At 38.2% G+C, this 25,792-nt stretch overlaps 1 protein-coding gene across 1 annotated transcript in view; it reads right to left on the bottom strand.

Moving 5' to 3' along the window:
- EPB41L4B (erythrocyte membrane protein band 4.1 like 4B) overlaps positions 1-25,792 on the bottom strand; it is a 167,678-nt gene that overhangs the window by 21,415 nt on the left and 120,471 nt on the right. Inside the window, exons 19-22 of the mRNA XM_058833180.1 lie at positions 24,844-24,911; positions 11,947-12,051; positions 8,935-9,073; positions 8,417-8,494 (exon numbers count right to left, since the gene is read on the bottom strand). Coding sequence (XP_058689163.1) covers positions 8,417-8,494; positions 8,935-9,073; positions 11,947-12,051; positions 24,844-24,911 — 390 coding nt within the window. The remainder of the gene's footprint in view (positions 1-8,416; positions 8,495-8,934; positions 9,074-11,946; positions 12,052-24,843; positions 24,912-25,792) is intronic.

Here is a 25,792-nt window from a genome sequence, read left to right on the forward strand (position 1 = left end):
TTCATCAAAAAGGACTACTACTGCTTAGGAATTCTCATCAGAAAATGTCTATTTATTCAAACTGAATGTGTTACAAAAGAAATGGTGCTGATTCAATTTTCTCTATACTTATAAAATAAATTTTAAAAGCTTTCAATCAGCACTTTGTCAGTGCAGTTTTTAGTGCCTAATTCAGAAATGACTTTTTGGTTGGAAACATGAGTTCATTGAAATTAATAACCCAGCATTACTTGAAAATAAAACACTATTTAATTTCAAATTGGCCTGATCTTTCTATCTATTCTTCTTACTACTCTCTGACATTCAGTTCAGGATAGTTTCCAAAATACAGGCTTTTGAAAGGAAAATGTAGACAACCAGACTGTACTCTAATCAAAGAAGAAAAAACGATTTCCTATCAGTTCTGATTATTCAATTGTGTGGCAAATAAAAAGAAAGTTTACTTGATCTTTTTGCTGGTTCTACAAGTTGAGTCACCCAGCTAGTCAAAAAACAGTTCAGAAAGCAGATGTTCCCATTTTCTGCTGAAGCTTGGAGACATTCAATTGAAATTCCACAGAACAGCGAAGCTGTTAGCATCACATTTGTTATCACACTGTAAAAATGTGAATCAGAATTACACATATATCAATTCATTAGATGGCTGGAAAATAAACAAACACACAATAGTTACTCACTGAAGTCTAAATGCAGTTGTCACTAATCACAGTGAGGAAGAGAAATTAGGAACTTTGCAGCTGCTGAGACAAAAGGAATAATGTACTTCGCAGGCCAAAACAAAGGTGATCAATATGCCTTTATCAAAAGTCTGTGTGACATAACAGCTTCATCACTGTACTTGTCTCATTGAGAGCAAATGTAAAAACATATACCTGGCTTCAGTCTTTGCACAGAAGCTGAGAATTTTTGTATCACATCGATTATTGTAGAGTAGAAGAGGAGACTCAGCCAGTACAAAAAGATGATGCTTTATACTCTATGTCTGAAAAGCCCTGTCTATGTATTGTTCACTTTTATTCTTTTATTCTTCTTAGGCAGATGTTATACCTGCTTACTGATGCTCAGAACATGGAACATATTCACTTGAAAAGTAAAGCAATAACCTTAAACATAAAAGACTCTGAGCGAAAGTATGATTGAACATATCAGACCTGATTTACAACAATACACAGGTTATAAAAGCTTTGCTAAAGATTTGCCTTTTCCACTTGCTTGTAGGAGGTAGATGCCAGCTGGTTTAAAATCTGTTTGCTTGAATTTACTAGATTCCTTTCACTTACTCTGATGTTGATTTCAAGCAAAAGAGAAAGCTGCTACTGCCATGGAATGATCCTTTTTTATTTTTTTTTTTTTTTTCCTGAGGAGGAAGGAGAAAGGGAGAAAGGGATTTTAGGTAGTTTTCTTCTTCTTTTTTCTTTTTTTTTTTTAAGCTTCAATAATGTTCATGACCCTCAAGCTTTCTGACCTTCCTAAACACTGTTGAAGTGGTGGCAAGCTATATCACTTCAGAGGTACTGAGAAAAGCTCTGGCCTAAAAATGGTTGGTGCACTAATTGCACAAAAGGAGAAACACACAGACAATCTTGCACTGCTGTGCCTGTGGTGTTTGGCAGATGCTCTCCATCATCAGGGAGCAGACTCCTTGGGACCTTGCCTGTCAGTTGGCCTCAAGTCACTGCAGTCAAGCACATCCTATACCCCCCTCCCATAAATTGATCCAACTTTAAAGTAATTTCCACAGCCCTTCTTTCTGGATTACTACTCCAGAAACTACACTGCTTGCAAATGTATCACTCCTACAGTTCTCAGGAGAGCCATCTGTGAAACTCCAGGGTTTCATAGATGATTTGACCTAAAGCTAAGTCATTTTGTTTGTAGAGTTAGTGTTCATCCCCACTAAGGAACAGATTAAACCATCCAGCACCCGTCTACAGGAGGAGCTACACGTGCAGCTGTGACAACCTCGGTCCTCCAGCTTCATAGGCAAGTGTGAAAATGGTCACTGATCCCTCCACTGAACAGGCACAGCAAACATCCCACCACTGTGCAATGATCTCACAGTCATTAGCTACAGAGCATTTTTCTGATTCTCTCTCTCTGCAGGCACACAGGTTGTGCAGGATCCTCCAAGTCGTCTGGTGTAAATATCTTCTCAAATGAGATCCCATCTGCTCAGGCCTGCTATGGAGTCCAGCCAAAGTCTTAAGTTCCAGGACCAGCTCTGCTTGCATGATCTGGCAGGAACCAGATTTACTGATAGGCATTTTCACATTTTATAACTTCTACGACCAGGAGGCAGGCACATGGAATGCCAGAGAACGGTTAGGACAGCATCTTAAAAAGCAAAAAAGGTGACAAAAAATAATTGTACATGGCAGAATTTATCACTTCTCCAGGGAAAAGCTTCTGCCCTTTTGATCCAAACTATCTCCTGACATTGCACCTCACCTTCATCTTTATAAGTTTTATAAAATGTTACCCAGTGGACCATTGATTATTCAAAAGCACTGAATTAAATGATACATGCCTGAACTTTTTTCTGTTTAATGCCTTCCCCTATTTTTGGAAACTTTTCTTGCTCATATACACATCATATTCAATTTATCACGGGGTCCACAAGTGCAAAGTCAGCAATGGATTTCACTTTGTGGATATTTTTATATTTTGGAGAATTTACTTTCAATTAGTTAAAGAAATAGGGGGTGTTGAATCATCTTTCATATATCTACAGAGTGCAACAACTTGTTCTGCTCAGCATACAGATAATGGGGTAAAATATATTGAGCCAATGAATTTAAATTACTTTAAATGGAGGAAAAATAAAAAGTAAATGTAGAAGATTGCAGTACATCTTTTAGAATTCTCTAATTTCTTCACTGACTACTTCTATAATGGATGAATAGGAGCGAGTCCCTAAAGAGCTGAGAAATAGCAGTCAAAGAGTTTTAGTCACTTTAGTGAATTTTAAACTAAGATTCAAGGGGCTGTCTCTGAGACTGACAGTCAGTTATCTTCCCTGTTCGTAATTCAACAGACTGCTTGTGAAACTGGCATCCACCAACAAAGCCCTATACTTTGCAGAGCTACATATTAGTCACAAGTCCTATTTATAATGCTTTATGTGCTCACCCATTTATCTGGTTGCCCAAAGACTATGATTCTCCTAAAATATTCCCAGTCCCATCCCTAGTTACTGACATGCCTTATATAACCTAAATGATGCTCAGGTAATGTGCATTTGCTTGATTCAAGCTGTGTGCTCCCAGGAGCCTTACACTGCGTGGGCCCTCAAGCGATTCCTGCAAATCCTCAGTCAAATGTGTTGTACTCAGTTTGACTGAGCCTTCCACTGCACCCCTTTGCAATCTGTTCTCATCCAGCTGATGCCCCTTTCTTGCAGCAGGAAAGAATGGTCCTTTGCAATATGAGTAAATTTAGAGTCTTTCTTGAGTTCACATGGATTTATTAGATTTATTGCCTGTTGCTGTAAGTTTTTTGTATTGAAGTTGTTTGTTTTAGCAATTGCTTTTCTATGCTTTTTTCTTAGTTTAATATGGAGTTAAAGAACATGAACTGGGAATAAATGTGCATTTGACATCCTGCTTGCTGCTTTCCTTATTTCTATGTGTAACAGATGAACAATTTATTTTCACAAATTCTTGTGCTCATAATTGGCCATTGCATGTAAGTTTGAGTGTGCCAATACTGCTAATTGAGAAGCTGGCTTGGGAAATAGCATTTTTAATACTCCCCTTTGAATATTTTGCATAGTCATTGCATCCAACTCATTGTACACTGGGAAACTTTTTTTGTTGCTGTTTTTGTGATGACAATATAAAAGTAGGAAGCTTCTAATTCTGAAATATATCACCCAGTCTTCAAGAGTCCTATTTTTTCTTCAGTATGTAGTTCACCATAAGTAAAGCATTTATAAATTTGTCTCTGCCTGGGCTGTTTTAAAGATCTTGGGTGGGGGCATGCAAAGATACTTGATCTACACTTTCAGGCAGTTAGATAGTAGATACATGCTAATGTTCTTATCAAATATCAGTCTTGAATTACATTATAGTCACTCTTGTTTAGAATTCCATGACAAAAGGACTGGTTATGGATGTATTAGAGTTTGATATGTTTGCCTGTCTTGCACTGAAAAATTGCTTTGCACAGAAAGTGAAAAGTTCTTCAAAATGAAAGCAAAAAGTACTGAACTCACTTCCCACTCTGTTATTTGGCTTATTGCAACCTTGTCATATTGTCATAAAAATTTAGCAGCTAAAAATTAAATTAACTCTTCTTTATTAATATATAAAACATTAAAGGGGAGTGGAATGAAAAGATACATTACTTATTTTGCTCCATTCACTACCTCTTTCTCTATGATCTCTTTACTATCCATTATCTACTGAGAGTTTGCAGTTTACTGAGTGTTTTATCACCTCCATCAAGATACAAAAACTTCTCCCAGTTTCCCTCTGAGCTGACTCACTTTTGACCTGGCTACCTTCACTGTATTTCCAAAATAGTACATGCTAATGCATCAAATTCTGTGCACTTTCAGACTAAGTGAGATCCCTTTGGATGAACAGGGTTGCATGCCCTAGCAATGCTATCACTAAAATAGACATACTTGTTTCCAACTCATTTTAAATAAAAATATCTTGTATTACACTGGAAACTTTTTTTTTTTTTCATTTTTTAACTACCATACTGGCGATTGATATGTTTTAAATGTTATATATCTCAAGCTTTAAAAAGGCAAATAGTTTTCTACTTTCTGTTTTCCACCAATAGATGGCAGGAGAAGCTCTAGAAAATTATTCACTTGATACAGCATGAGATAGCCTATAATTTGAAAGTACATAGCCAGCTGTTAAATTACTGCTCTCTGATACCTCTTTAGATGTGATCATGACTTAGTCCTAGCCCATCCACCTTGCATAACAAACCTTAGTCTAAGTTTAGGAATAGCTCCATGTTGTATGTAAAACTCTTATTTCTTTTGTCCTACTCCTCTAGGTCAAACTGAAGTTTGTGCATGCTGGCTTTCTCTCTTGGTTGAGAAGGTATTGTCAGCGTGGTGTAGCAGCTGTTACATTAATTCAGGGTCTTAAGATTGAGCTTTCTGTAACTAAACAAGAAAAGCTCTGCATTCATACATGTCAGAAATCACACTGATTATAAGCTGCAACAGAACAGCTTAAAGCTCCAGCTTTGGTTTCCAGTTCCAGAAAAGCTAGAAACACAAGAAGGGAGTGCAGGAGGACAAAAAGCCTACTACACTGACAAAATTTATTCTAATATACCTCATTAAGGATGCTCCTAATGTGAAAATAAATTCTTCATATACAATGCTGTATTTTTTTTTATCCATTTGCTCTTTCCGAAACACAAAAGCAAGAGGATTGAATCTTTTTTATATACAAGCTAAAAGGATGTGGTGCTAAAAGTCACAATAGAGTGGTAAAAAAAGATAAGTATTTTCTTCTGCACACGTTATAATTAAGGACAACAAGTAATATGTTGTAGTCAATTAATTGTAGAATCTAATTGAAAAATTAATAGAAGTGTGCATAAACCACAGGGTTCTAGGACTGCAGAGCACAAAAAGATACCTTCCCCTCTAGGCAATCTGCATTAGTAAATGTACATTATTTTTCCTGCAAGATGATTTCCTGAAATCAGTCTGCCTCGTAATTGCCCTACTGTTACTGGCAGTCTAATATTGATGACTAAGTGACCATTAGAGATCAGCTGGTTCTTATATATATCATAATACCTCCTCCAGGCTGAACGAGTAGACAAATTTGATTGCTCTCATCCCTGCATGGTAGCCTTGATGACTTCTATTAATTCACTCAATTCAGTAATCTTTACTTTTTTATAAGTTAATTTGGTTTTCTGAGCTCCACTTCTAAGTGTAATTCTCAGCATTTATTCCACTGTATTTGGTATATTCCACTGTTTTGCTGGTGACAGCAGCAAAATATGGATAAAACCCAAGGTCATCAGGAAGCATCAGTGGTTAGACACTGAACAACAAAGATCATGCAGCTCAGTCAGTGACTATTAATCACTCTCTACGAGTAATGTTACAGAGAAGAAGGGAGAATATCTAAAGCTGCTTGAAATTAACAGCTCTCCAGTGAACTGGGGAAGTTTGGAAGCATATATCATGACCAAAACAAATGACAAAACCTAATTTTGGATGACCAATTTAGGTGTCTTTATCTTTGCATGACACTCTGCAGGAAAACCTTGACTGCACAGGAACCTGAACTTCCATCTCTATCACCTCAGGCAAATACCCCAAATAAGACAACATGAAGGACCCCTTCAGATACTGTACTTGTCACTGAATGTGAAACAAATGGGTGCAATTAACACACAAATTCCCAAGGGCCAGGTCACAGCATGCAAAACCAGCACGTGACCACAGACTTGACAGTAACATGATGCTAAGTTGTGCATTACCTTGACCCTCAAATAACAGCACATTCTATCACAACAGAATTTTTAAATAATCAGACTGTCTCAAAGCTACACATTTGCCCTTAGCTTGTCTTTGCTTGGAGCTTCTCTCCCTGAAGAGTAAACTTTTCATTCAAACCTCAACTGAGAGCAGCCTATAGTCACTGAAACTGCAGAGAAAGGTCTGTAAACAATACCTGCTCTGTAGAGAACAAGCTGACCTTTATAGATGTTAAACAAAACAAAAAGGGTTGATTGATGCTGGGCAGTACCTGCTCTCCAAAATATTAAAACCAAGAAAGTCAATGGAAGGTTAGTTCATGAACATAGTGTGATAAATTATGTCAGTGGGTGGTGGGGTAGGGAAGGGGAAAACATGATTTGGTAAAATATTTAGGGCAAAAAGCCTGTATCGTCAGCTGGAAAAGGAAAAGTGTGTAATGCTGACTTCTGTTAAATGGAAAAGAAACCAAACCCAAACCTATGTTATCTAGAGCAGATCAGTTGCTGAAGTCTCCATGACTCATTTTTTTAAATTCTGATTAACACAGTAAGAGATTGTATGTTTTGTAGAATAAGAAATCTATTTGTAGACTCCAACAGATAAATGTGCTACTAATATAGAAAAGGACACTCTAACCTAGATAGAATCATAGATTCACTTGTGTTGGAAAAGGCCCTTCAGAGCATTAAGTCCAAGCACAACCCAGCACTGCCAAGTTTCCCCTCAAACCATGTCCCTCAGTGCAACATCCACAAGTCTTTTAAATACCTCCGGGGCTGTCAGCTCAACCGCTTCCCTGGGCAGCATGTGCCAATGCTTTATAAAACTTTCTGTGAAGAAACTGCTATTAATATGCAATTTAAGGAGTAATTTGAAGCCATTTCTTCTTGTCCTGTCACTTCTGACTCGAGAAGAGACCGATACCTACCTCACTACAACCTCCTTTCTGGTAGTTTCGTTGTCAGTCTGCCTGTGTCTTGTCAAGCCCCACAGCTCTCATCCAGTGGTAACAGGACACAAGCAGTTACTTACAGACAACTACAATACTGTCCAGAACCAAAGGCACAACCCCACAGCAGATTTCCAATACTGTAAAATAGGACCTAAACCTGTAGTGGCAGCAATGCCCAGGACAGAATTACCTTAATACAAAAACATTTATGCCCAAAATATAGTGCTGTCCTTGTCATTATTTTTATACTCTTTAACTGTGGTTTCTGGAAGACAGCAAAAATCCCTTTGGACAGCAGAGGAGATATCTGGCATTAGAGTTATTTGCAATGCAGGATAACTTGGAGGAAGTTAAGGATTGTGTTATGATTATGCAAGAAATCTGCTGAGAATCTGAGATGAAAGAGTTGAGATCGCTGGAGTCAAGAGGCATTTTGCTTTCAGTGGGACTGGCATCTCTCCCTGGCTTTTAAGCAAAAATATAAATCATGTAGCTCCAAAAAAATAAGTTAATAATCAATACAGTTTAGTCAATTTTGTCTAAAGTGAGGAAGAGAACTCTGCTAATGAAACATGAAAGTGCAGGTACACGTCTTGGGATTGGCTATTAGGTAAGCTCTGAACAAAATAGGGACAAAAAAAAATGACTTCAGACAACTCCCAAAAGCAAAGTTATGATCACATTAGGAATCTGTGTTAAAGGGACAAAGAAGCTCGTGAAACCAGTGCAGCAAAGTGTAAAGATCAGAGAGAGAACACAAGTAGTTATAGTTAAATGCATTCATAAGATCAGCCATAACACTTGTTGATGTGGACTGATTTTCAGAAATTCTGAGCTGAGTTTGACAGAGGCTCAGGATCACTGAATATCAAGGAAACTTACTTTATTCCTGTGCACTCCCTAACACACTGCATTGTATCCCATTCATTTTAGCTGCAGACAAATGACTGAAACCTTCTACATTTTCCTGGTTACAAACTAAAACTATTTACCATTGGTGTGGCCTCTGTGAAATCCATCAGGAGATCACCTGGCTCCAATGCAAATGTACTCCCAGCATCTGTAGAACTCTAAGGGCAAAAACAGAGACCCAGCATTGGAATAAAGAACCACTTAATTTCTGCAATTTTGTTAGTTATTTCTGTTGGGCTTTTTTAATTCCTTAAAGCACAGATTGTCAATGGATTTAAAATTTGACACCATGTCTTTCAGGTATGGCTACTCAGGAAAGATAAGGAACACAACTATGCATCTTTAAAATCCAGGTGAGTTATCCTGATCCACTGCCCACTGATGCTGATGAAAAAACTGTTATCCATTTTAGCTGGGTCTTAGAGCAGGCTCTAAATACTTCCTTACACAAGTTAAACATCTTTCTACAACTCTGCATTAAAAAACTACTCTTAAATGTAGAATCACTCCATCTAGGGAAAGCTTTTTACTCAGAGTTCCCTCCTACCCCTTCTGAATCCTCTCCCAAGTGACATAAGCTCATCTCTTTGTGTGTTACCTTGCCACCAGGCGAAACCTGTGCTTGTCCTTCCGATGTTTGTGGCGTACACGTCTTCTGCGATCCAGGAGATGCTGAAGATACAGGTGTTGATGCTGCTGCTGCTGCTGCCAGTGCTGGAGGAAGGTCATCTTCATCACTGCCATTGATAAAAACAGAGAGATTTTCTCATTAGAAAATGCCACTGGACCTTTGACTGCACTTGTATCAGGGGAGGCACTGGTAACCTGTATGTCTGCTGTAGTGCTTTGAAGTGAAGCTCCGCTTCCTCTTCCCTCTGAAATGCAGCTACCTTTTCAAGTAAATTTTTTTTAAGCTTTAAAGATTCCTTAAAAATGGGTTGGCTAGGTACTTCTCATCTGCAAATGGAAACCTGATGGTTATTACGTGCAAGTACCGTTTCTATGGATTATGTATATAAATGCATAAATGAAGTGACTAGATATCACTGTAATGTTTATTCTTCTCTATGGAGGCTGGCAGCATTGATAAGAACAGATACGGTGACATCCATTCATGGATATGACTGCTTCATTGGTTTCAGACAACAGTAGATTTGACAGCCATTATGGAGCTAGTCTCTGCTGCTATTTTCAAACTGTTTTTAAAGGAATTTTATTGACTCAAAAAAGGATCTCTTTAAAAAGATTCTTGTGAGGGTATCTTTTTCCTGTCCCATTTATTCCATTTACAGAGAAAACATTTTATTTAAGACGAGGTTGCGCATTTCCCCTGGGCTTTAGGCCTTCAAGCTGAACTCTTTCCATCTCACCTACTGTCACTATTAAATGAAAGCCAGTAAAGAATGTTATACCTTCATTTACTTTTGCAGAACCCCATTGGCTACAGATCACTGGGATCAGTCAGCCCTGAGTCAGGATGTTTCCAGTTGTTAATTGCAATTGGATGGAAGTAAACAGAGTCATAATTTGGCCTATGGAAGCCTTATTACTAGGAATGGTGTGTGAAAAGGAAAGACTACAGATTGACAGCTTAATGCACAGCGAAAAATAATGAGAAAAATTACTTCTGCTCATAAAACAGAACTAATTTTGACTAGCAATTAGGTACTCACAGTGCACAGAAGCCTGCCATGCCAGCTTGACAGATACTTCCAGAACAGAACTACACTTGATTTAGTGCCACTTGAAGGCAGAATGCCTGGGCAACACAAAAAACTTCAAAACTACATGACACACAGGTTACACAACCTTATGCTGGGTTGCCTAGCAATGTTTTTTTTAATTATGATATAAAATTTTCGTGATTAATACTATCTTTTTCAAATGTCATTTTTTATTTCTTCTGGGTAAGCATAGACTTCAGCACCACAACATGCACAGTATACAGGTTTTATGCTGGAAAGAAAATGTGAAATATTTTGGACCTGTTGAATAGACATTTTTGTAATGTAACAAGCCCAGAGCTCGGCTGTTGACCTAGTTAATCTCTCTTTCAGAAACATGTAGCTGACATTTCCCTAGCCCTTGCTCCCCACTCTCAGCAGGAATTCACTGGCACCCTCCCCATTAGTGCTGGGTAAATATACTCTGGTGCATACATGGAAGTGGAAAATTAAGAGTTAGGGCTGATTTATCAGCCATCAAGCACACTAGCTGTAAGACTGAGAATTGGCCTTCACTGTATTACTTTCACAACAATCCTTCACTGTTTTTTCACATTTACTGTATTTGCATTCCAGATACAAAGTAATTTGTAAGGTAATGCAAGGTAATTTAAATTGAAAAGAATTTGAGTTTACAAAAAGAAAAGAAAAAATTACAGCCCATATTTTTATCTGGGGAGTCTTTGGCCCTACACATGGCCACGGCATAGGTGACATCTGTGGTTAGATGTGTTCACCTACTGTTCCTCACACCTAGTACTTGACAACCGAAAACCCACATGGGAGCAAGACATATTCAAAACTGTTCCTCAAAACCTCATCAATCAGAAAGTGATTGTTTGTTTCCACATGCCATTCTTGGCCTCGTGAACAAATACCTATTTGGCTAATAGCTTATTTTCCTCGTCTCTTCAATTTGACTAGTTCTTCTGCTTCTTGTCCTAAATAATTTTTTTGGTTTTGGCAATACAGATTGCTAAAAAGACAATGTTAAATGTTAAAATGCTCTTAACAGTGAAAAAAAAGATAACAACATATTGATATTTATTAGAATCCTTTTGAAGAGACAGAAAGGTTTTCCTAAGGTTGATATGTATTTACTGATATTAGAATATTGAAATCCTGGGTGGACTAACATCTGCCATTCCACACACAAAGCATACATATTTTTTTCTTTATTATAGCATTGGTATTCTTGTACTAATAAGTTTATGCTGACATTATCTCTTTTTCCCCTTAATTTCTGGTGGCCTTGTCTGTCTTTTCATGGGAGGACAAATCAACACTGACTTTCACTTCTGCTCAGTACCTCACATCTCTAGAGACTTTCAAGTGGAATGAATTATGTGTAAATGGGATGCCCTGTAGGCACAGATCCCTCTTTCCAGGACTAAGAGAATTCATTTTGCCGGCTGTAGCTGTAGCAGGCTCAGCAATTTCTTCATGTGACAAATCACAGAGAGAGAGGGTGTGCTCTCTGAGAGGGAATGGCTCACAGCACAGCTGGATGCCCCAACAACTAAAGACTGTTTTCCTCATTTTGCAAATGGGATTGTAATGAAGCCAGCAGAGCAGCTTGCTCAAGCTCACACCAGGTCTTTGACATTTCATGTGGTAAAGAGGTTTTTAATTCCTAATCCATAAACTCGGGAAAAGGTGGATGGCCTGCAATTCAAAGGGTTAGCCACTGCAGAGGAAAGGCAAATTCATTTTGTATTAAAAGCATGAAGATTCTCAGTGATGAAAGGAATCATATTGGTATAAGATCATTATCATGTAATTGCACTCATGACTTTCAGAAGGCATAGCTAGAGCAATAATTAGCATCCCTTTCATTTTGAGCTGCAGTAGGCAAAACCACAAAGATAGTGCTGTGTGTTACTCACAAACTGTATTGCCTCGTTAACTTCCTCACACGAGGAGCTTTAACCTCCTGCTTTTCTGTAGGGACAGTTGTTGGTGTAGTTTCAGGTCTCACGGGAGCTGGACTTCTAAAAATAGCAAGAAAAAATATGTCATACAGGCTCTATTTAAACTGCTTCATGCATGTCAACCAAGTCCTAACTCATCAACACTTATTTATCTTGCAAAGTGGCAAGTGCCCATTGAAGTTCATCCTTTATGTTCCATTTATAGTTCACAGGCCAGTGTGTGTACAGAAAAGGATGTGTGAACTCACCCTCCTGTGCTGGGCATACCATTTACAGAAGCAGCCACTGGTTACAAACACAGAGCCCATGTGAAAGACCATGTGGAAATGTCACTGTTTCCAAAATACCACATTTTAATAAGAGACCAGCACTTCAGTCACATCAGAAATATTTTTACAAAACTTATGTTTAACAAAAGCTATTTCATGAATTGTGAAACCTGTTCTGCTTAAAATAGTTTTTATTTTAAATTAAACATTATTCTCCCACAGTTGAAAGAGCAACTCAAGGGAAATGAACTAATGGATTTGATCCAAGAAAAATGATTAAATTTTTTTTCCAACTTTCTAGAAAAAAGAAAAACTCAGATGTGTTTCAGATGCTCATTAATGTGAAAAACATCTGCAGAACTCCAACAAAAGACTGATATGGCAATGAGGAGGTCCACATGAAGGAATCTTCTCCTTAACCATTTATCAGTAGAATTAACTCAGGCTCCAATAAAAAAAAAAACAAAAACATAAATAAAAGCTCCTCATGACCTTGGGAGGAAACCATTTCAACCATGAGCTTGAGGAGCATGAAGACACATGAAACATCTTAAATACTCTTTTTATTTGAAGCAACAGGTTATGATTAAATATACTCTATGTGTACTATAAACATAAGAAATATGACAAACATTTTAAAAAATAATTTGAAATTCCTGATTAACAATTTGTGAAATGGTATTCTGCCATCTAATCTGAAGTCGGATTCTAAATTAGTAACTTGAGCAGCCCTACTGATTGCTGATGGGACTGCTGATGCACTGAGGTACATTCCACAAATGGCAAAAGTTTTTCTAGTCTACTTGCATTGTATTAGCCTTCTAAAGCCTTAATAAGATACACATGTTTAATCTGCACAATTGCAGATCCCTCTCATGCCCCTGTGTGTTTTAAGCTTCGTTAACTCTCTTTGATAACTTCTGAACCTGATGTCGAGCTGCAACTGAACCTACAGGGATGGCACAGCCTTCAGGTTACATATTCAGTTTTCCTAAATATTTTTTAGTCTTTGGAGAGGTCACAGAGCATAAGATGGAATAATGGAAAGTATTAAAGTACAAAGGTCATAAATCAATCATAAACCTGACTACTAGTTCCATTTCTCATGAAGCAACTTTTGTCAATTATTTACTCACTATTTGTTCCCATTAATTTCAAGAAGTTAGTATAGATGGCAGAAATATATCTATATAGATATATTTCCTCTCCCCAGTTCAAATTTCAGTGTCAGCCATTTATATCACTGATTTCTCAATGATATTAATGCAGAACAAGCCAGCCAGATCTGAAGGAAGACCTTTTACTGAGTTTGTTAGGCTACTAGGCTGGCGGATAAAGGGAAGATGAGCAAAGGGAAAAAAAAAATTAAAAAAAAATAGGCCCAAATAATCTATTTTAATCTTGAATTCAATATATCTGACTTGAAAATCTGTGAATCAACATCATTTATGGAAGTTTTGATAGTTTTGAACATTTCACAAGATCATTTTGATCAAGTCAGACTTTAGATCGGAAGACAACACTAGCTCTTCTTTTGCTGAAGCAAAGGTAGCTTCTGGTTACTGAAAAAATTACGTGTTCAATTTACCCAAAGTGATTTCCAATTGAAGTCTGACATAAACAGGATAAATATGTTATGACACATCAAACAATGGATAGCCAAATTCTGAAGGGGTGTAAATGAATGTTATTATTATGTCATTATTTTCAGCTCAAATACATTCGCTGACATTCTTGCTCTGTATGAGTGGTCCTCACAACTCTCCAATAATTTTGTAAGAGTGTATGATACAATTTTTAAACCTTTTAATCAACTCAGTGAGAGTGGAAACAAAAATAGTGGTATAAAATTTCTCAGGACAACATTATAACCTGTGATTTAATTAAGTCATACTTCCACACAAAGGAAGAGTTGGAGTGATAATTTCAGCTCTTTTGTTTCATTTTACAAAGCCTGTGTTAACTCCTTTGGAATACCAAGGTTTGTAATTCAAAGAAAAATAAGAGGAAGAGGTTGGGTGTGGCTTTTGAAGCAGTTATTTCAATTGTCACAATCAACTTTTTGTTTGAAAAGATGTAATGCAATTTTGTAACTAAAGCAGTTTACAGAGAGTTCAAAGTTATAAAACAGATGCATATGAAAAATTTTTAAATTCAAAGTCTGAATTAATGCTGAAAAAATGTTTAACATGAAGAATTTCACTCAACTGTAAATAAAATGCTTGAGATACAAACAGCACCTACTCTCTAATCCAATAAAAAGATGAAAAACTTATTTTCCTTTGAATGCTGCAGATTTTCAAGTAGGAAAAAAAGTCAAGTAAACATTAGACATACCTACTCCTTTTTCAGTCATTGTAATTGCTCAGATAAACTACTTATGTTTTATATCACACCAGTAAAGTATTCCACTCCTTATGTTCAAAATCAGTAAGCATTTTAAAAGCACAATCTTCTTTCCCATTATGATAAAATTTTGCCATAAATTTTGTTAGAGGTTGGCAGCAGCAACTACCTTTCCCTGATATTTATCAGGCCTCTGGAGGAGACACAAGCACCATTTATTGCACATTTTGAGAAGCTACAGGTTAGCTAGGAAGTAAATTGAAGTTACCCCTGAAAGAAAAGGAGCTGTGGCAATGCCTCTACCCAAAGAGGCCATTAGCACAAGATGAAATGTTAGACTAGTCCTACAAACTGCAGAGCTGGATTTTTTCCCTCATTAAAACCTTGCTAGGTTACCTCTTTCAACACCAGAATAAAAATTCCATGACAGCTCCTGTTTCATCTCCAAACACTCTTCCTCAGTCTGAACCTGCTCAAAAGTGTTGCTACTCTCTCAACAGCAACTAGATGCAAGAAGTGCTCAGCTTGACCAACCCAGCACCCAATCTGTGTTTTAAAAATGGCAGGCTTTTAATATCACAGAAACTCTCTGTGGTATGAGAAAAATATGAGAAAAATCTCATTGGTATTCCAGAAAAAGTAGCAGAATAACTTCTGTTATTATCCTTTGATTTCTACAGCCAGAATTCTTATATGGAAAGATATTATTTTTGAAGAGAAGCCCTGTAATTATTTCAATTATTTAAATAGAGTGATTATGTACAGATATCACCATTTCAAGTTTGTAGTCCTATATAAATTACACAGCTATATAAACTACTGTAGTGCTGTACAAAGTCTATAGCTTGAGGAAAATTGAAAGTGTTAAAGGATCAGTGGGACTCAGAATTAAAATGAAAATGTACAGTGTATTGCAGTTCCTCTAGAAGGCTCTTTTTCAATGTCATTAATTCATAAGAAACCTTTTTCCTGTAACAGTACCCAACCACTACTGCATACAAATGAAGGTACTGAAGCAAGACAGAGTTACTTAATGACCTGGCACCTTACATAAAAATCTGTCACTTCCTGGTGGCAATGACAATAACAACCACGAATGTCAGCCTGCAGTGGCAGGTCATCAGCAACTGCCTGTGCACTGAGAGCCGCAGCACACTCCTGAGCCACAGCCAGCACATTCTCCTGAACTAGCTTCAGCCTGTTCCACAAACCTGCACAGCAACACAAACATGACCCAGAGAGAGATCCCCTCCAAACGCAAGGAATCTGTTTTGTTCTCAGACTAGCGGCCAAGGAGGCGACCGAAACCAAAACTGCTCACAAAAAGAAATCACCCTGTGGAACATTTCAAGAGACCACAGAGGTGCACAGGTTTAGCTTGAACCTTCCTTGGGGGTGGCATGCATGTGCTCATGCTGAGGGAGCCAGGGTGGCCACCACACCTTGGCTCAGTTTGCAGGGCTGAGGCTGCACTGCTCCTGCACCCCCTCTTCTGTGTGCTGTACCTTCCTTGTCCCCTGCCTGCTAAGGTGGCTCTGAGCAGACCCTCATACTTGTTTGAAACGTGGCAACATCAAGTAATTTGATTTGTGGGATCAAATTATTGTCCACCTAATAAATGGAACGGCATTAATTAACTTCTCTTACCTTGGAGGATCCAGTTCAGGATTTTTAAACCACCAAAGTCTGCTGGGGGAACACAATTCCTGCACTTGTCTTTAACAAACTTTATCCTCTTTGCTTCTCTTTGTGCCTGTTTTGTCATCTGGAACAATCCCTCTCCCTGTGTCTTCCCAAACTGATGCCAAGAGATAGAGGATAAAAGCCCTGTGATTTACACAGATACAGCCAGCTGCATGAAAGTTGACCTGCTTTCAGGTGCTGACTCATGGAAAAGGAAAAAAAAAGCCCCAGAGGTTGATTTTGGCTTCAGAATTCCCTTTGAGTGGGAAAATGATAGCGAAAACTTGGGAAGGACAAGCAAGAAAGAAAGGAAAGAAAAGGAAAAATATTTAATAGATGCATTCTCTTGTATATTGAAGACATAGCCTAACAAGCTAAGCAAACACAAACACTCAAATCTTTCCTAAGCCTGTGCTCTAAGGATTTCACACATTTCTTTTCCAAAGGTCATCTGAAGTTAAGAAACAGTATGTTCTTTTTTACTTTGATAAGATAGCTTTTCTCAGAAGACAGGTTATCTTTTCAAAACCTTACTTGGACATTTTAAAGCTACTGCCCATATCAAATCTTCTGAATCAAGATTTGTGCTTCTTTTAACCTCCATACTCTCCTCCCTATAGATTGCAGATGTAAAACAAAGATCCTTGCTACAGCTTATGTGCTTTTCTTACTCACAAATTGAGCTCTGTTTCTCTTAAAGGAAAAAATGCCCACCCCTCCATTGCCCTTACAATGAAAATGTAAGTGCAGTCCAGACAAAAATACGGTGCTCCTGAGGTCTTCCAGATAGATAATGATGGTACAGGAGCTGCTCTTCTCTCACAGCTTGGGTAATGCAGGAGGTCAACACCTGGTATCTAAGGTCAAACAGAGCTGCAAATCCTACCCCTCCTCACAACCACCAGGACAGCCATTATGAATTCTGTGCTTTCCAAAGAGCCTAGGCACAATTTAGGGGACACGGGACAGAGCCAAAGAAATGGGTATTTCATTAGCTTAACCTTATCTGAAAGGTCTGAGTACTGCTCCTTTCTCTGTAGTTTGGAGGTTAAGAACACAATTACAAACAATTCATCAGCATTTGGCTTCAGGCAGCATGTCAAAGAGGTCTTTAAGACTCAGAATGAAGTCAAAGAACATACCTAGGTGTGCTATCTGCAATCTTTAATGCAGACTGGCATGCAAAGACTATTCAAGAGCTCAGCTTGAAGTTATTACTTTGATGCAGAAATTACTGCATAAGGTTCCTGCAAAAAGCTAAAGCAGTAGATCCATTAACCTGTCCATGGAATGAGGCCACAGTGATGTGTATTTAGATAATTTGCTTTATTTTTGGAAATGTTGGTTGAAATTTTTCAGTTGGAGAATGATTCTTCTTTATTATTTTTTTAAGGTAAATACAGAATGAGAAAAGGAGCTTTTTAAAACTAATTCACATTTCTTAGGAAGAAGCCAGACTAGATAATGTTTTTAGTTTACCTAGAATATTTCACAATATATTTAGAAGGAGATATTTAAATGTGATATTTCAGACCCTGTGTCACAGAGTTAACTCCATTCTGAGTTTAGGAAAGAGCAGCCTGCTCGAATCCACTGAAGTTCATGCCAGGTACGACTAAGCACATAATTCTTGATCACCTTTAGTTCCAAACTTCCTGAAAGTTCTTTTGGATATATCTAGTTTTCTAGCGAACGGAAGTCTTCAACTTGAGGAAACAAGCTGCCCATAATCATCCATGTGACATATCAGGTAGCATGAAAGCCACCCTGACATTCACTGGAAGTATATGTGTAAAAACAGATACTGAGGTGCTAGTTTCAGATAGAATTGTCTACAGATCAGGCAAACATCACTACACTTTGCACCTTGCTTATACAGTCTTATTTTGAGAGCACCTGCAGAGAGCCAGAGTTCTCCAAAAAACATGTTTCAGGTTCAGACTGCAGCAGGTATGTCAGCAGGACGTTAGCTCAGAGAGCAAAAGATGACAATTTAAATGTTAATATAGTTTGTGCAGGTGAGAACAGAGAGGGAAAAGCACAAGGGTGCATGCATTACTTTGCAAGACGCTCCTTCCCTGATGATACACGGAAGTTCTATTTTAGAAGTATCACTTTGGTCACGAAAGGTGTCAGACATTTTCCCATAAATTGAAAGGCAGCCAGACTCAAAGCCCAGTGCACCTCAGAGGCACAAGCCACAGCAGGTTAATCACATTCTGACAATCTGTATGAGCAAAGCTTACTCTGCAGTGGGCATTCAGAAGAGTGCCTGAGATCGCATCTCCTTTTTCATCTGCACCCCGTAAAACTTGATATAATTTAATGTTTTCCACCCTTCTTTTCTGGTGTGCAGCATCATCAAGCTCTATGAGATAACATTTAATTTTACGTTATGTGTTGAGCAGCTCCTAATGCAATTAGTCTCAATGTAATGGCGTAATTTGGTTTTGGATGGGAAGATTTACAAAGAAAATTAGAATAAATGAATGCACAAAGCACCAGCTGGTGCTTATACCTACTCCCACATAAGAAGAATATTTCTATTTGCAATCCTATGAAAGATGAGATAATTTGGATAACAAGGATCAACAAAGGGTGATGCAGCAGTTGGTCTAAACACAAAGAAATCCACAGACAAATCCTGAACCATGTGGGATATAAAGCCTGCCAAAGCTGGCAGTAATCCAAAAGCATATTTTAAGGGAAATAAATATTGCAGTGCATAAATGTACCACATGGTGAATGACAGCAAGTGGCAACAGCAACAAGAACAGTAATAACTGACCAGCCAGCTCAAGAGCTTCAGCTGAAGAGGGCTCCTGACTGACAAATGAAATTGTGTTTACACTTTTGATCACTATTTTGAGTAAGAGGATGTGTAATCTCCATCCTGTATTTGGAGGTTTTCAAACTCCAGATAGACAAAGCCATGGCTGACTTGATCTAGTGTTGGTCACACTCCTGCCTTGAGCCCTCATAAAATGAAGACTAACATGTAGCATATGCAGAAGGCATTAGTGTTTGCATGCACTAAACATAAAATATCTAAGCTTTCCTGAGCAGCACATGAACATGAAGAAAAGTATATATTATCAGCAATAATAAACTAATAAATAAATAATAAACTAAATATTTAAACTAAAATTTAGTTTGGCAAACAGGCTATGCCCAAAGACAACCAGGATTTTGCCTTGTCCTAAGTAGTAGCAATTCCTAACATCTGGACTATTTTGATGTAATTGTTAACTCTGGAATTCCTTAAGCCAGTACAGCAGAATTACACCTGGGCTTGCATTCAGACATATTTGAAGAAGCAAACAAAACAAAAAAAGTGCAGACCTTTATCTTAAATACAGTCCAAATCTGTATGAGTGAACCTGCATGCACATGCACACAGGTATCCATGCTACAGGCTTATCCAGGTGGTCATAGCCAGAAAGAAAACATACTTCAAAGAGTTTTCAGGAGAAATTCATGTATAGGCATTGGGGAAATTCTACAGATGGTGCTTTGAATAAGAAAAGAAATCCTCTTGATGGGGTTCTGTGGTTAGCCATATATTCCTTATATTTAATAAATTAAGCAGGCTCACAATTAGGCAATACATTTCTGCAAAAAAAGTTCACGAGTTTATCTTTCTAGCATCCATCCCTTTACTGAGAAATCGGTGAGGTTTATAAAAAGGTGAAAAGGTGACTTTGTGATTCACATTCCCTTGATATGCTGCAGAAGAGAAACCTCCATGTCCCAAATCAGAAGGCAGGACACATCCCTGATCAAGAGGAAAGTGTGACCAGAGGTGATAGGAAAGCTGCTGATTACATTTTTCATTTTTTTCTATTTTGCACAACATCTTACTTCCTTCATTATACTTCCTTCATTGTTTCTGGCAGAGAGCTGGAGCCCTGATGTCTCAAGGCTAAAAGAATCAAATACTAAAAAAAAATAGTTGGTGGAGGCAGGGGATGAGACCTATGAAAACTATACTTAAGAACATTTGGTAATCTCAAACCTGAATTAAATTAGATATCTAATCGGCAAATTCTCCCACAGCACTTCTCCCTCAACACTTCCATATGGACACAGAGACACATACTTGAGTGTAAGGAATTCTCTAACAGATGGGAAAATACCTCTGCTGCTTCCTCATAATCCCTTATGGATCACTTGCCACCATGACAGGTTCTTTTACAATACTAAAGGAGAAATGGATCTGTTAGAAAGACTTTTCAAGCTCTTTTGTAAGATGAATTCCTCTTGTTGGTTTTTAAAAGGACTTGACATGATCACTTCTTCCCTGGTACACTTGGGGTCTACATCCCAAAAGAAGTACCATTAAAAATCCTTGCAAAATGACTGCCATATACAAATTCCAAACTAACCCAGTGCTGACACAAGTACATTTTTACTACATGCCTTAAAAAAGGGTGCCTCACCACCTGAAGTGGTAACTGCAAACTAACTGTATCTATTTTTGATTCAACACAGATAGTATAAAAAGAAAAAAAAAACCCAACAACAGCAACAAAAATAGCAAGAAAAAACCCAAATCAAAACAAACAAACAAACAAAAAACCCCCTACTTTTCCCCCAGGTGTTTCATCTTCCAAAAACCAAGGTTCTCTTCTGTCTTGTCCAAAATGCATACAGCCCAGCTATGTGGTTACTAGCACACAGTTACAGAGTACATATTACTTTGGTGTTGGAGAAAACGTGTGCTTTCAGATCTGTTGTAACAGAGGTGTAATAAAGAAAGGTCTGACTCTGAAGAAGAGTCTTATCAAGGTAACTCATGGCTCTTCTATTTAACCTGCTAGAGAAACTCCCCTCCTGTTAGCTGCTCCCATTTGACTTTGTTCAGTTGAGAGCTCTGTCACATGCAGCCCAGATGGATCCAGCTGAGGCAACCATCCAACTTCCCTGCAGCCACTGTCCAGATCTGCAGCTCTGTTACAGGTTATCAGCAAAGCAGCAGGGTCAGCAAGGGGAATGTATGACCATGTCCCAATACACACAGTCCCAATGCACTCTATCAGTCTTAATTGAGGATTAAAGAGGATGTAAGCTAGAACACTGCAGCACGTATTGGGTTACTGAGTCACCAGCTTTTCCTTCATTTAATGTTGGAACCAGTACTTGAAAGAGTCTGGGAGGGGAAAAAAAAAAAATCCTATCCAGAGGAGGAAAGCCTATAGAAACATGCAGGACTGCTCTCCAAAAGCAGGGAGTGAGAGAGGACTGTGGTCTGCTGTGATCCCACATCATCCTACAGCTTAATCTTGTGTGTACAGGTTACCTATTAACAGCAGGATCAGGACACAACCTTGCACTTCCAGCCTGTGCACAAAATGACAGAGGAAATTTAACAAGATTTCTCCTCCTGAAAGCTGACAAATTAGTGCTATTTCAGCTACAGCTCTGATTCCCCCTTCCTCATATTTAAAATTACTTACATAAAGAAGTGTCTGGAGTTTGCCAGAAGACACGGAAAACAGGTGGATAAACTGCCTGATACATGACAACTTTGTATAAGTACAGCATTATCCTGAGGCCATGCCCAAGAAAATGACTGGAGACCTACTTGTAGGAAAAGTGGCTATACCACACATACATATGAGTAATTACTAGTTGAACCAGAACTAATTCTACAAAGAGCTATAGCAATTGTTAGCCAAATTGAGTCTGTCATGGCAGATGCTAAAATAATTGCTCAGGGAGATTACAGGCCATATCCAAGCAGTTAATTCCTTAGAAGTGTAATATTCAGAATGGCAATGGAAGAGCAGACAAAATGGTAGCAAAGAGCACAGTTTTTAATCAAACAAGCACTACTGCCCTCCTCTGTCATCCGCTAGTTCTCTATTTATATGAACAATTCATGCTTCAGTTACTGCTCAAAACTGCATATGTGTGCTTAGTAGCTGGCCTGAATGAATTTCCCTATGTCTTGGGTTTGGAAAAAACAAAGAATTTTGTAGTGTTTTGTACAGTCAGCAGTGTGAAAAATACACAAAGTCATTCTCTCTGCTATAAATCCCTTGCATGAAAAGAGTGGAGTATTGCTAAAACACTGTGACAGCAACTGGTTTTAACCAGCAAGATATTTCAGCAAACAGAGAGTCCTCAAAGATTCACAGAGGTGCTGTTTATAGAAAAGTCTGCATGGGTACTTTCAGGGAAAAAAATATATATTCCACATGGAAGGGTTTTTTACCAAGGGTTCTTTTGCTTGTCTCTGCCAGAGAAGAGAAAAGCTCCAAGATAATTTGTCTCCCTGTATGAACTAACCCTTGGCTCTACTCAGATGCAATTCCTAGCAGAGCAAAGGCTCATTTATGTCCATCAAATTCCACTAGATAGAGGTTATAGAGGATGTTATTTGCAAATAGGTCACATGCTGGCTGGCTGCAAAAGTGCATATATTCCTGCAGAAAGGGTAGCTGCTTGAAGGAGAGAGAGAATGGTTTGACACTGGATTTATTTTGCATTTTTCTCTGAGCTTTGAATGCAAGCAGTTAAAATCAGTCTATCTCTTAAAACTGGTCTATCCCTGAGCATTGATTACTTGTATATGTGCACTTTCAGGACACAGCGAAAAAAGAATACCATTTCATTTGGCAGAACTCACTGTAGAGGAAATGATGCTTGACATAACAGATAAAAATAAATATTAGACAAATATGCAGCAGAATGCTGCATACCAAGAACTCCAAAGTTACTTTTACAATTTTATAAGCTTGGATGTGTGTGAAAGAAAACAGTGAAATTTGCTTTGCAGCCAGGTTACCAACGTTACCTCATGCTGAAGAGTACTTTACATCACAAAGCACACCACTCATTTACAGTTCAACATGATGCAGCAGGAGAGAACCTATTCCAAAAGGTGGAGTAAAAAGGCTTTTCTACAGATGTTATGCAGAAGTTCAGCAGAAGTGATTAAGGAAAATAAGTCTGTAGCCACATTCCCAGTCACGAAGGGATATACAAATTAGGTCCTCCTGAACTGCTTCTGGAAGTGACAGCAAACCAACAAAGGGTGTTGTGGCAGGGACAACATATGAAACAAAGAAATAGGTCACTGTGCAATGTGTGTGTATGTGATGAATTTTCTTAAGAAAGAAAACAATTTTCTCAAGACAATTTTGTGGAGGTGTAAGAAGTGCAATGGAACAGAAGAAAAATGGGTGGTTCTAAATATCAAATAGACATTACAGCCTCTTGGACAAACAAATGAGAAAATCATGGCCTATCAGGTGAGACATTTCAGCTCCTCAGGGTATCCTGAGATAAGAGACTGGGAAACTGGGAATCACAGCTGCACTGCAAGCAAGCCAGGCGGTGCCATGGGAGGCAATAGCATGGCCTCTTGTGTCTCCTCCTGCCTCAGCACCACCAACCATTCCCACCATTCTTCTCTAGGTAGCTGCTGTCATCAAGCAAACACAGCAACTCTGCTAGCCCAGTCTGGTCAGAAAGGAATTTCTGAATGAAGTGGTTTCTGAAGGCTAGTGTAGATTTATCACATCATAGGAAAGATACACATCTGAAATAAAGGTTGACAAATTTTCCCAACTTAAGATGCTTCTTTTTGAGTTCAGAATGACTTAATTTTTCAAATGTAATTCATTACCACCCTCAACTAGACTTTTCTATAAGGTGAATAAATGTCTGTTTTCTGTTGCAAGAATCACCAACTGAAAGTTATAAAATAAAACAGTGAGATGACTAGTGCTCCAGTGCATATGTATATTACATGAACATATATAACAAGCAGATACACTGGCATAATTAGCTGATTAATAGCCATGCTGTAAATCTGTAATATTTTTCCCTCAAACTATCCTCTCAGATTTCAACACTGAAGATGTCCAAAGTGATAGTACTACCACACACATAGAGGCAGATGATTTCCAAATGCTCCTGCTGTAAACCTCCTCTCTAATCACCTGCTGGAAGACAGCACATTCAAATAATGTTTACAATTAATATGCCTCTTCAAAATGGCCACTCCAATAAAGAAAGCCAATTATCTTCTGTCAACAGAAGAAAAGTACAATCAAAAGTAGTCACTACTGTCTGCAAAAGAGCCATTTTTCCAAAGGCTGTATACCAAATACCTCTTCTTCTGTGAAGAAAAGACCTTGCACAAATCAGGAAAATGCAGACAAGGGGATATTCCAGTTTGGACACCTAACATGTTTCTAATAGAAAAGTAACGAAAACTGACTTATTTTTATATAAGCTTTTCTAAGATTATCACTAGACCTGATTTCTTACCCAGAGCTTTTGTCATTTATTCAAATAGATACACTCAGTCTGATATTTAAAGCTGAGCTTTTTTCAATTCTTAAACTGTATCTGCTATATATGTATAAAATAAACACTGTTCTGACAGCCACCTTCTCCTCAAGTCATTGCATGGTGAACTTTACAGAGCAACCTGGAGATATGAAAATTGAGCTGTAACAATGGGTTGAGATAATGTTTAGGAAATGCTTCATTACATCATACATTAATTTTATGCTTCCCCTACAGACAAGAAGCAACAGACCTTACATTAGGGTCCTGCAGACTGGAGGTCTTACTGGGATTTACAAAAGAGGTCTCTTCTTTCACAGCCTGTTAAAAGAAAGGGCCAAAGTTAGTACAATATCCATGCACTTAGTATAATACAACTGTTTATTAAAAAAATATTCCTGTAAGCATCTCAGAAAACTGCAGTACCCAAAATGCCTATTCTGTCCAGATCTAAAAGACATGATCTTCTTGGGCTTTCATATCCTACAGCTGAGACTCACTGTGATGAGCAACAATGTACAATGTGCAGGGCAATAGTGTAAGGAAGAGATTGGTACTGGAGGAGAAAGAAAGGAACACTGACATTTATGGTTCCTCCAGAAAGCACTTGAGCAGAAATCATACAAAATCTGCACAGACAAACGTATTGTAGTTGAGCTGTCCTTTCAATTGGAGTAGAATAAATATTTATGTAGCCTAACTGAAATAATGATGCCAACTTTTCATTCAGTCTTTGAAAACCTAACTGAAAAATGTGATCCCCTACATATATTCACACTGTATGCACAATTCACAGAAAATCTCACCCACTACTGCTCTCTGCTAAATTACAGAGTCCTGTCTATCATATACCATTTGTCTGTCGAGTTGAAAATACCAGTATTGCAAACTAACTTACACGGAAATTGCTTTATCACCTAGGAAATGCCCAGTCTGGGCAGGTGTTGATATACTCTTCATCTGAGATGCAGTATTCCACAATCCATGTGTACATGCCAGTGTGAGGACAACACTGCCCCCCCACTACAGAAAATGCTGACTACAGAGACAAAAGTATCACCAAATCAGTCAGGGACTTTTCAGACTGTGACATTTGCACCCTGCTACATGAGCAGAAGGGGACTGAAATAGTCCCACAACAGAGTGATTTTTCAGTGTTCAGTATCTGAACCACAGTAATTTGAGGCCATAGGTCCAGATCA

The sequence above is a fragment of the Poecile atricapillus genome, chromosome 2 (assembly GCF_030490865.1).
Source record: "Poecile atricapillus isolate bPoeAtr1 chromosome 2, bPoeAtr1.hap1, whole genome shotgun sequence".
Classification (NCBI taxonomy): domain Eukaryota; kingdom Metazoa; phylum Chordata; class Aves; order Passeriformes; family Paridae; genus Poecile; species Poecile atricapillus.